The sequence below is a fragment of the Aegilops tauschii genome, chromosome 3 (assembly GCF_002575655.3).
Source record: "Aegilops tauschii subsp. strangulata cultivar AL8/78 chromosome 3, Aet v6.0, whole genome shotgun sequence".
Classification (NCBI taxonomy): Eukaryota; Viridiplantae; Streptophyta; class Magnoliopsida; order Poales; family Poaceae; genus Aegilops; species Aegilops tauschii.
In genome coordinates, this window is record NC_053037.3 from 29160903 (window position 1) to 29177417 (window position 16515).

Genomic DNA, 16515 nt, shown 5'->3' on the forward strand with positions numbered 1-16515 from the left:
AATCAACAGGGCACATTTAGGCCTGGTTGCCATTGGATGTACTGAGAGGGGTCTGTAGAGAGATCCCAATCTTATGGCCTAAGTGTCTATGCTGAATGTTGAGACATTCTGAGATACAAGAAGACCCTGCCGATCTAATCTTGAAGAATACAGATTGGCATTATTGTGTTTATTTTCACTTTTCTTTCTCATAGGCTCAGGTGTCTCGGAACTTTGTAAAATTGATGGGATGGTGATATATGTTGGCCTTGTCGCAGGGATTGTATTGTGTGGCAGGGAGGGAGTTATTATTGTGTTTTCGGTCAGTGTCAAGAGATTGGAATGAATGTGTGCGGCTCAAATGGTAGTAATTCTTCATGAATGATTCATTCAATAGTTATATGTACAATAATAACTTGTGCATGAAAACGTATTTAGTATGTTGATGTGGAAAGCAATTGCTTTCTTGCTTTCAAATTTTCCATTAGAAAAGGAAATTGGAGTGGTTGTGTTTGTATCCATCAGCATGTGAGCAAGCATTGGAGTGGCTGGCAGTTATTTTTGTCCCCGACAATCATGTCGAAACTGGAGGTTTGGATTTGGATTCCTCTCTTTTGGTGCGTATTACTATTTGCAACAAGATTATGTAGAAGATAATTGATTTGTGGTGCATTTTAATCATGTGATGATTACTAGTTTTGATTGAAGCTTGATGATGGTTCAACTTGATCATGTTGTAATATTGATGATGATCACTAGGTTGTTCTGATCATTCTTATTTCAAGCAGACAGCCTTGAATCAAATATGTGTAATGTTATATGCTACCATATCTGTCACAAGTAATAAAACATCTTATAATTAGAAACCGAGGAATGCAAAAGAGCAACCTGTTTTCTCTTCTTAGTTATCTTCTCTAATCTACGTAATAATATGTAAAATCTACTAGGGAAGATCAGTTTTTGTTTTGGGAATCAGACACTTTAAGTTTGTTAGGAGGAGAGAGAAAGGAGAGATCTCTGCAAGTTTGTTAGCAGGAGAGAAAGGAGATATCTCTGCAAGTTTGTTAGCAGGAGAGACAAAGTAGAGATCTCTGCTAGTTTGTTAGGAGGAGAGACAAAGTAGAGATCTGAGTGACGTGATCCTTGGATTCACATTACATATGAAAAAAAAACTGGAAACTGCCAACGGATTTGCAGTTAATCCTCTAGCTTATCCCTCCTCCTCGGAATCAGGCAATCCCCATTTAATTGCTACCAGTAAATATATCGCCCCTTCTCCTCCCTTTCTTCATTTGTTCCATCCATTGGTTGGCATCCATCAAAGGTCTGTCTTACGCCACCTCACCGATCCGCGGCCTCCTGGTTCTTCCAAGGCCATCGCTATATATACTAGAAACAGTGATACATTCGCGTGCAGGGTGCGCGTGCGACTTATGACTTGGGACCTTGGGCGCGACGGGCGTGAGGGACTATTAAGCTGGCAACGGGCAGCAGAAGCCCGACATTGACGACGCAGATGAGGAGCCCCGCCGCTAGGGAGGCGTGGATGAAAGATGGAGGATTGAGGCCTCCGACGCCCCTCCGGTCCTGCATGCTGGCGTGGTGAGTAACGAGGAGGAGGAGGAGGAGGAGGCATTTGTTTGCGCTCTGGTAGTGCGGAGGCACTGGCCGCCCGGAGATGAAGGGCTCGGTTGGCGGGGGCCGTGTATATTGGCTCCCCGTCCTGGCGGCGGCGGCGGCAGCGAGCACGTACAGTAGTATATACGATCAATCAACCCAAACCAAAGTTATTCAACCGATTCCAACTAATTAATCACGAGCTCCATTAGCAATCTCCGGTTTAGCGCGCTATAGTGCCATTTAGCGCACTAGTCAGGCTCCGCTAAGTTACAATATCCCGCTATTCAGGGAATAGTCTGGTACTTCGAAGTAGAAAGCCGTGTTTAATTCTAACACTTATCTTGACGAGTCACTCTCAAAGCATACAAATGCTGACTCGTGACGTGACAAAACGTTATACCGACTGCTTGAGATGATCTCGTCTTGGAGACTAAACATGGACAAACGATTGTGGTGGTAAATTGATGTTTGATGAGAGCAAGCTAGAGACAACGGAACGCTAGTAGGAGTAGATATCATGGTTTCAATTGCTCGTTCCTCTATTGTGTACTTTTTTCTGTGCATTACTGGTTCACTGCATCAGAGGACAGTATGAAAGCAGCAGCGCAGAATGGTCTCCCGCCTAGGCTAGGCTACCTGTGACTCAAACGGATCTACGTTTACATATAGGATCACTTTTATCGTTACCGTCTGTCGTACAAAAGGTTAATTTGATTTTCTCAAGGGAGAAGTGTACTTTTAGTCCCTTAACATTCAAACTGGACAAGTTGCACCTCGGTCTCTTGAAACCGGCCAGGTTCAGTCATTTGTCTCGGCTGTTCCGGTTACTTCTACCCCACAAATTTAGATCAATCCTATCTAATAAAGCTTTTTGGTTTTGGGAATAATCTCACCACATAAGAGCATCTCTAGCCCCTCAAACGACCCCTCAAACCTTAACTCATTATATTTTGAAGAGTTAAATAAAAATAGTTCCTAGCCAAACTCTTAACTTAACTCCCTAAAACATTTTTCACACTAATGTATTTCAAAACTACTCGATTGAAACAAAAATTTAAACAATGATAGGACAATTCAGTATATTGTATAACATCAACTTAAACTACTCGACTCGAACTTAAACTAAATAAAACTAATCTTCTTCGGCCAGGATTTTCTCCCAATCCGCGTCACCCTATGCCGGAGCCTCCGGAGTTGGAGTCATAGAAAAAAGATCGATCACTACCGTTCCATCCTCATCACCGAGCCCCCACCGGACTGTCTAGCCTCATCGGTGATATTCTTGTAGAGCTCGCAGACCCGGGGCTCCTCAATGACGAGCTCCAGATGATTTTCTTGGAGATCGGCCATATATGCCTCATTGGTGTGTGCGGCCTTGATCTACTCAAAGGCCTCCTGATTCTCCCGCACCTCCCGGAGGGAGACTACTCGGGGATCGACGAAGGCGAATTACGAGACAATGCCACTGCTGAGTGGAAACTTTGTCTTCTTCTGGCTGCTGTGGAGGCGGACTGCCGCCACATCATAAGCTCGAGCCACCTACTTTTCCGACTAGAGCAAACTGATCCAGTGCCGCTTCCCCATGTCCCAATCGTTAATCTATGATACCCATGTCCCCCACCGGGGCACGACGTGGTACTTCTTCTCCTTTAGTTGCGGTGGCAGGTTAGACATGGATCTCGAGCTTTGTACGTCGATGTGTGCTCGGGGTGGCTCCACGGGCCTGTTCCAAACACAGCGCCGATCCGGCGGTGGCGACCCCTACTTGTCAGATCCGACCATTTGGGGCGACCGGGGGCGGTGGCGATTGATTGGAAGAGGGTTGGAGGGAGTCGGGGTCTGCGGCTCGGCGACGGTGCCAAAGAGGGCTATGGGGTGGCTTTGTGCAGCACCGGCGTTGCTGCGCCGCGAGCGCGAGGAGGGGCAGCATGGGGGAAATAGCCAACATTATCCCGAGACTTGGTTGCGCCACTCAAGTATAAGCATCGTCACCCTACGCACTGCTTAAATTTTTTCAGGAGTTACACTGAATAAAGATTCGGCTTGGTCTGGTTTAACTTTGAAAATTTTAAGGACTTGTACGTTTTTCAGGGATCGTTAGAGACACTCAAACTATACTTCAGTAGTTACTTCAGTCACGCAACCCTCCATACAAAAGGGCGTATTTGGTATGAAATTGCTACGGATTACAACTTAAGGTTTCGACGATGAATAAACCTTGAATACAGTTGTGCATTTGTTATTTCTAAACCAAAGGCATCTATCCCAGCTTCATAAATAAAGCAATCATCCATAACAATGTTCTAAATGCACACCACAAACACTGGGAGATCCTGCAGGCAACCCTATCCTAAGCCAGCCGCCGCCTCCACCCCTCTTCATACTTTTATTTTTCACAAATTCTTCTTGTGTATTAATAAGATATAATAGTGGTACAACAGTTACACATACGTAAAACAATATATAACAAGGTCGACGGACTACCTAGTGAATACAAGAACTGTAACGAGCCGAAGGTGCACTGTCATCATCACCCCTCTCCCACCGGGGCCAGGTGTAGTTGGCAGTCACAAAGTCGTCATTCTAAGACCCCAAACATCAAGCATACTAGAGCAACACCCGTCACTGATGAAGAAAAACATAGATTAGACGGATTATATATACAAACGCACCAACAACCACGAGCTTCAGATAAATGCAGACGGATCTACTGGAGACTAACACCTTCCAAATCTAGACAGATCCGCAAAAGACCAAAGATGACTAGACCCAAGCAGACCCATAGGAGAAACAGCTCCACGTGCCCTCCGCCGGCGCTAGATGCACCGCCAAAATGGGGATATGGCGGGGAGGACATCATTATGACTCTAGTATGTCATCTCCTTGATGAGGACGTCGAGCGACCTGGCACTACATCCATGGCCAAAGCACCGATGACTCTATAACCCTAACTACGGGGAAGAATCCGAAACTACTACTACCACCAGATCTGTGGCACCCGACCCCCCACCCCCAAACACCCAACGTCCGTGAGTATTTGGAAGAGAGGGGAAGCAGATGATGGGATGCTAGGAGGTGGAGAGGGCGAGTCAGCTGGCTGCTAGGGTTCTGTTTTTTTTGGCAAATGAACGACAGTAGCTATATATGATCCCTATCTCCCTCCCCATATTGTGGTAGTTGTATAGACAAAAAATGAATTCTACCATGCATAGGTATCTCGTGCATGTATCCACCGCTCATCATTGTTTTGAGATTCGTGTTGTGTATTTTTAGTTTGTAATAAGATTTGTTTTGTTTCATAATGTTACACAATTTACAGCGGGTCCTTATTGTCTTGTCAAAGTGAATCATAATGTTCTATTCTGTACCATAAACAAGTGCACCCTTATTTGTTGGTGCACAATGAGACATTATGATACACTTTGCAATAAGAAAACAAAACCCAGCAAATTTTGTCAAAACTCAAAAGATCACTTGGGACAAAAATGGTCCTATCAAGTTGATCAAATTAAACACCGTGTTTGAGTTGTCTTGCTCACATGCACGCATATACTAGTATGAGTCGCCCACACAGATTCCAACTAATGAATCCTCCCAACCCAATCACGAGCATGCGACGCTGGAGGAGAAGGGCGCGAAGCTGAAATATTACTAGTATGATGATTACGTGATTTAGCATTGTGGAGATCTTTCCGTGCCGTGTATGGCCCAAACCTCCAGAGACGTACGTGGCGTGGAGGTTGGACGTCTACTTCTCCGGCGTGATTGAATTCCACGATCGGTGGGAGGAGAAGGCTGTTATGGCCTATTCATCGGTAGCTACGAGGACAAGGACAACCTGCTGCACGATTGAACCAGTGACAACGTTAACACACGTACGTATTCTAATTGAATACGAAGAGCTCATCCATTTGGAAGACTAGACCTGATTTGGAGACACAAGGCTCCAAGTTCAGTGCACCGCAGATATGTGTCGATGTATGCATATGCTTTTTCGCCTTCTACCCGGCCTGGCTGCTTGTAAAGAAACAGAGCTTGTGATGCAAAACCTGATAGAGCAACTGCGCTCAGCATGGCAAACCTCGTGTAGGAGCTCATGCTAGAGACTCCACCGCGGGCATGGTTTCTGTTCCTGACAGGATCTACAGGGCAGCGCCTCCCGCCTTCGCCGCCGGCGCTGCCCATCATCGGGCACCTGCACCTCGTCGGCGCCCTCCCACACGTCTCCCTTCGGAGCCTGGCCAGGAAGCATGGCCCCGACGTGATGCTCCTCCGCCTGGGCGCCGTGCCGACCCTCGTCGTGTCGTCGCCGTGCGCCGCCGAGGAGGTCCTGCGCACGAAGGACCACGTCCTGGCGTCACGGCCCCCTTCCGTCGTCCCCGACATCATCATGTACGGCTCGTCTGACATCGCCTTCGCGCCGTACGGCGAGTACTGGCGGCAGGCGAGGAAGCTCGTCACCACACACATGCTGAGCGTTTAGAAGGTGCAGTCTTTCCGCAGCGCCGCCATGAAGGAGGTACTGATTTCTAATGATCTTGCAATTTTAGCCGCTCCGAAAGACTTTTCTTTCAATGACGTTGCAATCATTATTGTCACACTTACCTGGACGACACTACTACATCAGACAAGAAACAAAGGAAAACAATGACTTCCATGTCTCTCGTAAAAAAAGGACTTCCATGTGTTCCATGTCTCTTGCAAAAGGAAAAATGACTTCAATGTTTCCCTCTGATAATTAACAGTTACATATATGACTGTTAGCTTCTCATAATTTAAGATGCATGCTATCATCTCATAGGTCAGCATGGCAATGGCCAAGATCAACGAGGCAGCCACAGCCGGTAGTACAGTTGACATGAGCGAGCTGCTCAACTCATTCTCGAATGACATGGCATGCCGTATCGTGTCAGGCAAGTTCTTCCTGAAAGATGGGCGGAGCAAGTTGTTCCGGGAACTCATCAGGCTTCTGGGCGGGTTCAACTTGGAGGAGTACTTCCCAGCATTGGGTAGGGTAGGAGTGCTTAAGAGGGTGGTTTGTACCAAGGCCGAAAGAGTGAGGAACAGATGGGCCGATCTGCTGGACAAGGTGATCGATGATCGTGTGAGCAAGCGCAAATCAGCATCTGATCACAAGGATGGTGATTTCGTAGATATTCTATTGTCTGTTCAGCAGGAGTATAATCTCACAAGAGAGCACATGAAAGCTCTCCTCATAGTAAGTTCAGATAATACCTTCCAAATTATATACCTCCCTTGATTTGTATGTCTTTCGGTATCCCGTAACTAATTGTTATCCACAGGATGTATTTTTCGGTGCAACAGACACGTCTGCTAACGTCCTCGAATTCACCTTGGCTGAGCTCATGAGGAGGCCACACTTCATGGGAAAGCTACAAGATGAAGTGAGGAGTATCGTACCCCGGGGACAAGAAATTGTGAGCGAAACTGAATTGAACAACATGGTGTACCTGAGAGCAGTAATAAAAGAGTCTCTCAGGCTGTATCCTATTGCACCTCTCCTTGCTCCGCACCTTGCATGGCTGACTGTACCATCGACGGATACATGGTTCCTGCAGGGACGCGTGTCGTCGTCAATGCATGGGCCATTGGGAGGGATTCGAGCTCCTGGGAGGATGCTGAAGAGTTCATACCTGAAAGATTTACAAATGAAGGGGAACGATTTTCAGTTCTTACCATTCGGGGCAGGACGAAGGATATGCCCTGGTATAAACCTCGGAATCGCCAATGTTGAGCTTATGTTGGCAAACATCATGAACCATTTTGACTGGGAACTTCCGATTGGGGTTGAGAGAAAAGATATCGATATGACAGAGGTGTTTGGGATAAGCATTCGTAGGAAGGAGAAACTATTGTTGATTCCAAAGTCACACATGTAAAATCGAGCTAAGCTAAATACTTTGTGTTATCAGTATAACGGTTTTCTTGGGAAGAAGGTGATACCAGGGAAAATGGTGCCAATAAATAATGGCCAATTCTTCCTTGTATAGCTACAAACATTGTTGTTTAGAACGTTGAAAATCGTCAATGCACATGTTTGACCACTACTTTTATCATTACATAAATATGAAATAAAAGAGAAAAAAACGTAATGTCGAAGTACTTTTAAAGTAAACTAGCATGGTTGCCAGCACAAATGCACGTGAACATGCTAGTCGTCTATTACTTTTGTGATTCACATTTCTTATTGTTATCTTATACAATATAACATCCATTGGGACAATATGAACTGAAAACTCACATGCTTAGTAGACCGTAAAACTCATATCCGTAAGTTCTGCCACAAGAACTATAAATCATATCAATACCAGGGACAACGAATCTCTAAACTTGTAAACAGCTCTGGAAAAAAATTCAGCACATATATCGTACACGCGTCTACCATGACACATATTTTCAGATTTAAAGTTGATTCACAGCTCGGGAAACAACGAAACCTAGAAGGAGCCCGCCGCGGATGTGGGTGCCGCCATCACGGCTTTGACTTGGCCAACCGGCGGGTATAATCGGTTACATGAATTAGGGCATTTCCAACCGATCCCTTATAACCGGTTAAAAAAGTAAAAATATGATTTTACTCCTCTAACTGGCACCTAGCCGATCCCCAACCTGCCATAGGGGAGTATAGTTTTTACTCCGTCTCTAAATTTCTCCATATATTTACTCTGTCTTGAGGTGGCCGAGTATAGTTTCTCTTCAGGCAAAGACCTCCTCGTGTCGGCTGGCGACTCGCATGAAGCTCTCATGGCCTCGCTGGCGACCCCTACCCATACTACTACTGGTACGGCCACTAAATGCTCCTGCCGCTGCCCGCCGCCGCCGGTGTATGTTGTTGCTGCTGCTGCTCGTTGCCGTTGGTGTGTGCTCCTGCTGTTGCTACTCCTCCCTGATGCATGCTGCTCGCCGCTGCTCCTCCTTGTTGCGTGCTGCTACTACTGCTGCTTGTTGCTGCTCCACCGTCGGTGCGTGCTGCTACTGTGCGCTGCTGCTCCGCCGCCGGTGCGTGCTGCTGCTGCTTGCAGCCGCCGGTGCATGCTGCTGCTCCTCCCAGTTGCGTGCCTCTGCTGCTGCTCGCCGCCAGCGTGGTAACCATGGTTGCCACTTGCTGTGGAGGTGCATAGCAAGTGTTTGACGAAATGCATGAGCCAAATTTAAGTTTACTCCATTATATATAAGGGATCGGCTCGGTCCGGCCGAAACTTAGTGGAGTAAATGTACTCCACTAAGGTTTACTCCTCTATTTTAAGGGATTGGTAAGAAATGCCCTTAAATCAGTCAGAAAATTGCTAATTTAGCCAACAACCACCACTGCCTCTCTGTGTCTGCACAAGATCTTGGACACCGTTGACAGTATGAGGGCATCATCGGGCTAAGATATAGTGGAGGGGTGGGGGAGAAGGAAGGCTACAATGAGCCCCGACGGCCGTATGAGCAGAAGGAGGTACGCTCATCAGGATTTTTTTTGAAAGGAGGGAAGCCCCCGGCCTCTGCATCAGTCGATGCATGCAGCCAGGTACGCTCGTTAGGATGGCCATCAGAAGTCGCCTCTCTAGACTCCTTTTGTTCTCTCTATCTGTCCCATTATGCAATGATTGAAAACAAGATCATTTTTAACAAAAAAAATAGAAACATGACACAAATCTTAGAGCAACAACCGATGATGTATATATGGTGGATGGTGTACCCTGTTATCCATGTACGGTAGAAAAATCACTGTCATAGGAAATGTAGCGCATGAGTTAGCTACCTAGCTTGGATAGAATATCTCCTCCTAATACTTGGCTAGATTCGGCCCGGTGGCTGTAATTCCTATGCTTGTAAAGGATGCAACCAACCATTCTGATTAAATGAACAAAGAAGGTTTGAAGTGTCAAAAAAAAAAAAAAAACCCGATGATGAATATATGTGTGGACGGTGTATCTCTGTGTATCCATGTGCGGTAGAAAAATCACTCCCGGACAAAAATCGAGCCTATCAAAACACACCGTGTTCCACTTGTCTTCCTCACATGCATGCACGGTCCTTCTACGGTGAGTGCCGTGGATGGTCAAAACTTGGAGTGCCGTGGGGCCGCCTGATTAAACGTGGACACTACTACATCACGCGCCAGCGCCAATATTGCTCCAAGTTCAGTGCACCACAGATATTACGTGCTCACCGAAGCTGTCCTGCTTTTCCTGCGTGAGTGAATTCCACGACTGGCTAGACGAGTGAGTGGCAGCGTACGTTAACAAACGTATACTGATTGAGTACGAAGCTAGAGCTTATCCATCTGGAAGACTAGACTTGCCTCGGAGTCTTGACACACCAGCACCAATATATGGCTGCAGGTTCATTGCACCAAAGATATTAGTACTCCCTCCGTCCCAAAATTCTTGTCTTAGATTTGTCTAAATACGGATGTATCTAACTACTCTCTCCGTATCTAGACAAATCTAAGACAAGAATTTTGGGACGGAGGGAGTACTAACTACTCCCTCCGTCCCATAACGTAGGATGTATTACTTTGGTCAATAATATATATTTTTGTGATTTAAAAATTATACCATTGAAAAGTTCATCCGAATATTGAATTCAAGACGTGGTTTTAAATAGAGTATGGTTATTCTACACCCACGGACATTGCACATCCGACTATGAGCAAACGTATGCTGGTTGAGAACGAAGCTAGAGATCATCCATCTGGAAGACTAGACATGACTTGGGCACAGCAGTCACCATCACCAATATCTCGCTGCAAGTTCATTGCTCCAAACATATTCATAATAGTACTGCACATGCTTTTGTCCTTTTTTACTTTGCCTGGCTGCTTATAAGCAAACTGAGCTCGTCATTTCTCCGGGGAGAGCTCCAGTCCAGAGTGAGTACTTACAGAGCCTGTCACTCCGGACGTCGGTTCGCCATGGCGGATCTCCTGCAGAAACTCTTGCCAGAGACCCTACCACCGGCATGGTTGTTTCTCTTCCTCTTGTTCCTCGTCGTGTCTGTGCAGTACTGGTTCACCGGAAAGCTCGGCGCAAAAAGGAGGCAGCGCCTCCCGCCTTCGCCGCAGGCGCTGCCCATCATAGGGCACCTCCACCTCATCGGTTCCCTCCCCCACGTCTCCCTCCGCAGCCTCGCAAGGAAGCACGGCCCCGACATGATGCTCCTCCGACTGGGCGCCGTGCCGACCCTCGTCGTGTCTTCGCCGCGCGCTGCAGAGGCGGTGCTGCGCACTCACGACCACGTCTTCGCTTCACGGCCCCACTCCGTCGTCTCCGACACCATCATGTATGGCTCGGCTGACATCGGCTTCGCGCCATACGGTGAGTACTGGCGGCAAGCAAGGAAGCTCGTCACCACACACATGCTGAGCGTTAAGAAGGTGCAGTCTTTCCGCGGCGTCGCTGTGGAGGAGGTACTGATTTTTAATTATATTTAAATTTCTAGGTGCTGATAGCCTTTCTTTTAAGATCTTGCTCTCATTTTTCTCGTACTGAATTGGACTCTCACTTCCGTCAGAAACAAAATAACGGAAAGGACTTTCATGTGGTCCTCTGCTAACTATTTCTCCCTCCGTCTGGGTTTATTAGTTTCACTCATAGTTTGTGTTTAACTTCTAAAATAAAATCAACTAATAGTAAAATATAGACTTTATGTATAAAAAATGATACCACCTGAAACTACTTTTGAATACGGATCCAGCGGTAGTTGAATCTATATAGGGTCCACCTTTGACCCAAAATACCAGGGAAACTTATATATTAACCTGGACCGAGAAAGTACTACATATGTAAATGTTAGCTTCTCATACTTTACGACCCATGCTATTATAGGTCAGCATGGCGATGGCCAAGATCAACCAGGCAGCAGCTGCTGATGCTGTGGTGGACATGAGCGAGCTGCTCCACACATTCGCAAATGACATGGCGTGCCGCATTGTGTCGGGGAAGTTCTTCCTGAAAGATGGTCAAAGCAAGTTGTTTGGGGAACTCATCAAGGATACCTCACGGCTGCTAGGCGGGTTCAATTTGGAGGAGTACTTTCCGGCAGTGGGTAGGGTAGGAGTGCTGAAGAAGGCGGTTTGTGCCAAGGCCGAAAGAGTGAGGAACAGATGGGCCGATCTGTTGGACAAGGTGATCGACGATCGTGTGAGCAAGCGCAATTCAACGTCTGATCACAAGGATGATGATTTTGTGGATATTATGTTGTCTGTCCAACAGGAGTATGATCTCACAAGAGAGCACATGAAAGCTCTCCTGACCGTGAGTACAAATAATACCTTTCAAACTAAACAAGTTGATTTGTACATATCTTTCATTGTCCTAATTACTTGATATACGCAGGATGTATTTTTTGGTTCAATAGACACATCAGCTAACACCCTCGAATTCACCTTGGTTGAGCTCATGAGGAAGCCACACCTGATGGTGAAGCTACAAGACGAGGTGAGGGGTATTGTACCCCAAGGACAAGAAATTATCAGTGAAACCAACATGAACAACATGACGTACCTAAGAGCAGTCATAAAAGAGTCGCTCCGGCTACGTCCTCTTGCTCCTCTCCTTGCTCCGCACCTTGCCATGGCTGACTGCATCATCGATGGATACATAGTTCCTGCTGGGACTCGTGTGGTCATCAATGCTTGGGCCATTGGTAGGGATCCGAGCTCCTGGGAGTATGCGGAAGAGTTCATTCCTGAAAGATTTACAGATGAAGGCAGCAGTATGCATGTCAACTTCAAGGGGAATGATTTCCAGTTCTTGCCGTTCGGAGCAGGACGGAGGATGTGCCCTGGTATGAACCTTGGGATCGCAAATGTGGAGCTTATGTTGGCAAACCTTGTGTGCCATTTTGACTGGCAACTTCCGCTTGGGGTTGAGAGAAAGGACATTGATATGACAGAGGTGTTTGGGCTAACCGTCCATCGGAAGGAGAAACTATTGTTGATTCCAAAATCACGCATGTAGTCATGAAAATAAAACTAAGCTAAATAGTGTGTTATATCGCACAATGCTTTTCTTTGTAGAGAAGGTGCTATCGGCAATAATGGTACAAATAAATAATGGCCAATTCTTCCTTCTTATAGCTACAAATATTGTTGTCAGATGTCAATGGAGAAGTTTGACTACTAGCTACTTTTATCGTTACGTATATATGAAACAAAATAAATATACATAATGTCAATCTTCTTTATGAGTAAAATAAATATCGGATTTACTAAATCGCATCGAGATGATTTTTAACTATGTCACATCCAAGTTGTATATCATAGGATTTATAAGCTATAAGATTTGTGCAAACCTGTTTTTTCTTTTAGTTATTGCTGTATCTCACGTGTTGTGGTGTCGCTTTTTTGCGCTGCGCGCGAGGGGTGTTCAATGCGTGGCCACTAGTCCATTTGTTGTATTGGGTCATAGCTTCTTAATTTTTTTTCTTCTTCCTCGTGGACTGGGTATTCATTTTTACTTTTTCCTATCATCGATGGTATAGAGATACAACTAAATGTTGCTTTTCTTTTTTCATTGCTTGACATGCAACTACACATATTGTAATTGTATTTTATTATCTTTTTTTGTTTTATTTTATTTTGTATTTATTTTTTCTAGTTGTTTTTTTGTTGCAAGTCCACCATCAGTACGCAACTGGGCCTGGCCAATTTTGTGCCAGTTGCAACTTTACCCTCGATATGCAATTGGGCCCGGTCAATTTTTTGTCCCAGTTGCAAGTCCCCCCTCAATACGCAACTAGGTGGTCGATCATTTTTCCTCCAATTGCAACTCCACCCTAGACATGCATTTGGGGGCTTCACCTTTTTTCTTGTCCCAGTCGCAAGCCCGCCATCGGCACACAACTGTGGCCCAATCCATTCTTTTGCTAGTTGCAAGTCCAACTACACCAATGACTCGCAACTAGAGTTGGCTTTTTTCCCGGTTTGCAAATCAACCATTGACTCGCAACTGGGTCTGACCTTTTTTATCCTAGTTGCAAGTCCACCATCAACATGTAACTAGAACCTTGATTTTTTTTGTCACAATTACAAGTCAACCATCGACTCGTAACTGAGCCATACACTTTTTTTATCCTAGTTGCAAGTCAACTATCGACACACAACTGGGCCCGACTTTTTTTTGCCGCAATTGCAAGTTCACCATTGACTCGCAAGTAGAGTTGACCTTTTTCATCCCGGTTACAAGTCATCCATCAACTCGCGACTAGGTCTGTTAGTTTTTGTTCTAGTCACAAGTCAACCATTGACACACAACTTGGACCTTGATCTTTTTTTGTAACAGTTGCAACTCAATCATCGACTAGCAACTAAGCCCGACCATTTTTTTCCAGTTGCAAGTCCATCATTGACATGCAACTGGACCCATGATTATTTTTTAGCCAAGTTGCAGGTCCATTCTTGAGTCACAACTGGCCTAATGTTTTTTGACACAATTGCAAGTCCACTATCGACCCGTAACTGGGCCCGACCTTTTTTTAATCTTAGTTGCAAGCCCATCATTGATATGCAACTAGACTATTGATTATTTTTTAGTCAAGTTGTAAGTCCGTCCTTCACTCACAACAGGTTTGATTTTTTTGACACAATTGCAAGTCCACCATCGACTCGAAACTAGGTTTGACCTTTTTGTTATAAATCCACCATTGACTCACAACTGGGTCGACACTTTTTTGTCCCAATTGAAAGTCTACCATTAACATGCAACTGCGCTATTTGATTATTTTTTCATTTTCTTTTTCAAAAAGTTACAAGGTTTGAAAAATGTTCATTGTCTTTTATAAATTTGGTCAATTTTTGAAAAAGACTTTTAATTTCATGAACATTTTTATCAGAAATTTTTTGAACTATTTAATGCCTTCGATTTTATGAATTTGTTATGCATGTTTAACATTTTTTCAAATATAATGATTAACATTTTTTATTTCATCTTTTGATGTCTACTTTTTTCATACACGATGCACATTTTTGTATATATATATCTGAAGTTAGTCACATTTTAAATAAAAACGGATGGTGGAAAGAAAAACCGTTCATAACAGAGTTACATAAAAGATACTAGCTTTCTTGAACCAGCATACTCTTATTTTTTTTTAAGAACACAATCTAGTGCACACAACGCACGTACACACTCGTGTGAGTAAGCAAATCGTACTTTTTCTCATACACGTACACACTCATGTGAGTAAGCAAATCTCGTGCGGGCGTGGGTTCATGGCCAGCCCAAATGAAGCGATGAAAAAAAAAGAAAAATAACAAACAAAGAAAAAATTCAGCTTATATGTGACATAATTATGTCACATCTAGATGAGTACTATACATACCCAATAAATATAAACTCTAAATCCTACCAATAATACCAAGCAGCAGGATTAAAAATATCAACAAAATTTCATTAAATTTTTTAAAATTTTGTTGGGGATCGAAATATTTGTAATCCTGAAATTTTGAGCCAAATTCAAACTAATGACTTTAAATTAGGTTAATTCCAATGAAATTTTGAGCCAAATTCAAACTAATTTATTTTTCGAAAGTTCGGATCTTGTGGTGAGACCTGAAATTGTTTTGTTTACGTAATTAAAAAACCATGCCAAGGAGAACATATCACTAAACTTGTGAACATCTCTGAAAATAATTCAGCACATATATAGTCGACCAAGACACTAATTCAGCACATGTTTTTAATTTAATTTTGATCCGCAGCATGACAAACAGACACTAATTACAATTTTCCAGCAAGTTTCCAGATCTAAACTTTTTGGGTCAGAGGACATGAACGGTTTTTTTTTTAAATTTTCCAATGGTAGCAAGATACATCCAGCCTCGAATTTCAACAAACCCATCAATTCTCAAAGCAACGTTTCATGCATGTGCGGGTTAATTTATAAACGTATATATGATCGATCAACCAACACAAACTTATTCATCGGGCCCAACCGATTCCAAGTAATCCTCCCAATCACGAGCATGCGACGCTGGAGGAGAAGGGCGCGAGGCTGAACTTGGTGGCCGACGCGTAGTTGAACTTGATCTTGTCGCCGTAGTACACCGGGGAGCCGTTGTTGAGGGTGCCGAGCTTGCCGTCGGCGTCCGGCCTGAAGACGTTGGGGTCCACGGTCTCGGAGGATTTGAAACCGGGGGCAAGCAGCTTGACGTCCGTCTGTGTGCAGATGCACCTGTTCTCCACCTCCACGGCGTACTCTGGGTTCCCTCCGGCGTTCTTCCCCGTGGCGGTCTGGGTCACGTGGAGGTCCGACAGGGTGCACTCCCGAAACTCCGCATTGCCTTTACCAGCACCAGCAACAAAAAGAAGAAGAAATCGATCAAAATCGACATGAGACAATTAGATTCGTCCGATTTGGATTCGGAGAGTGGATCAAAGAATTGAATAGTACCTCTGCTGCAGAGGCTGAAGAGCATCAGCATCGCGAAGATCCTCATCATCTTGGCCTCCATTTTTTTCTCTCCTACTTTTGCTGTACGTGTGTGTTGTGTTTGTTGTAATGCTAGCTATTCTGCATCTTTCTCTGCCGGCTATTTGTAGGCCTAGATGGAGCAGTTTTTTGGTGCGGTGCGTTGATTACGCCCTCCCTATTTACCTCTATATCTATAACTCTTTTGATTTTTATTACGATTCCACAATTAAATTGGGGTATATGCCATGTCAAGGATATATACCTTGCAAACCTGTGATATCATATGTTTATTTGCCGATTGGTTTCCGTACAATAATTTTGAAAGATCGGTTACTTCCATTTATTACTATTCGACAGCGATCCTAGGGTCGCATCCGCCTCACACTTATTCTCCTACATCTGGTCCTCCGTCGCTTGATCTTTCTGATTCTAATTTTTTTTAATCAAGCATGTGATGCCCTCGTTTCTACCAAGGAGAAGAGGAACAGTAAA

The 16515-nt window shown here is 44.7% G+C and overlaps 2 protein-coding genes and 1 pseudogene across 2 annotated transcripts; 2 read left to right on the forward strand and 1 right to left on the reverse strand.

Annotated features, from left to right (window-relative positions):
- The first annotated feature begins 5644 nt into the window (after positions 1–5644).
- LOC109776693 (indole-2-monooxygenase-like) lies at positions 5645–7667 on the forward strand (annotated as a pseudogene).
- Positions 7668–10079: 2412 nt separating this feature from the next.
- LOC109776692 (indole-2-monooxygenase) lies at positions 10080–12695 on the forward strand. The gene is made up of 3 exons (XM_020335357.4): positions 10080–11017; positions 11436–11864; positions 11946–12695. The coding sequence occupies exons 1-3, from the start codon at positions 10523–10525 to the stop codon at positions 12567–12569; spliced, it is 1548 nt and encodes a 515-aa protein (XP_020190946.1). The 5' UTR covers positions 10080–10522; the 3' UTR covers positions 12570–12695.
- A 2871-nt stretch (positions 12696–15566) lies between these two features.
- LOC141042654 (TPD1 protein homolog 1-like) lies at positions 15567–16063 on the reverse strand. The gene is made up of 2 exons (XM_073511515.1): positions 16003–16063; positions 15567–15892 (listed from the first exon to the last, which is right to left on the reverse strand). The coding sequence occupies exons 1-2, from the start codon at positions 16061–16063 to the stop codon at positions 15567–15569; spliced, it is 387 nt and encodes a 128-aa protein (XP_073367616.1).
- Positions 16064–16515: the final 452 nt, after the last annotated feature.

Bases quoted from the DNA above. Each gene is read 5' to 3' on its own strand.
- LOC109776692 (XM_020335357.4), top strand. From the start codon at position 10,523: ATGGCGGATCTCCTGCAGAAACTCTTGCCAGAGACCCTACCACCGGCA. The intron at 11,018-11,435 runs GTACTGATTTTT...ATGCTATTATAG, and splicing joins GCGGCGTCGCTGTGGAGGAG to GTCAGCATGGCGATGGCCAA. The intron at 11,865-11,945 runs GTGAGTACAAAT...TGATATACGCAG, and splicing joins ACATGAAAGCTCTCCTGACC to GATGTATTTTTTGGTTCAAT.
- LOC141042654 (XM_073511515.1), bottom strand. From the start codon at position 16,063: ATGGAGGCCAAGATGATGAGGATCTTCGCGATGCTGATGCTCTTCAGC. The intron at 15,893-16,002 runs GTACTATTCAAT...GTGCTGGTAAAG, and splicing joins CTTCAGCCTCTGCAGCAGAG to GCAATGCGGAGTTTCGGGAG.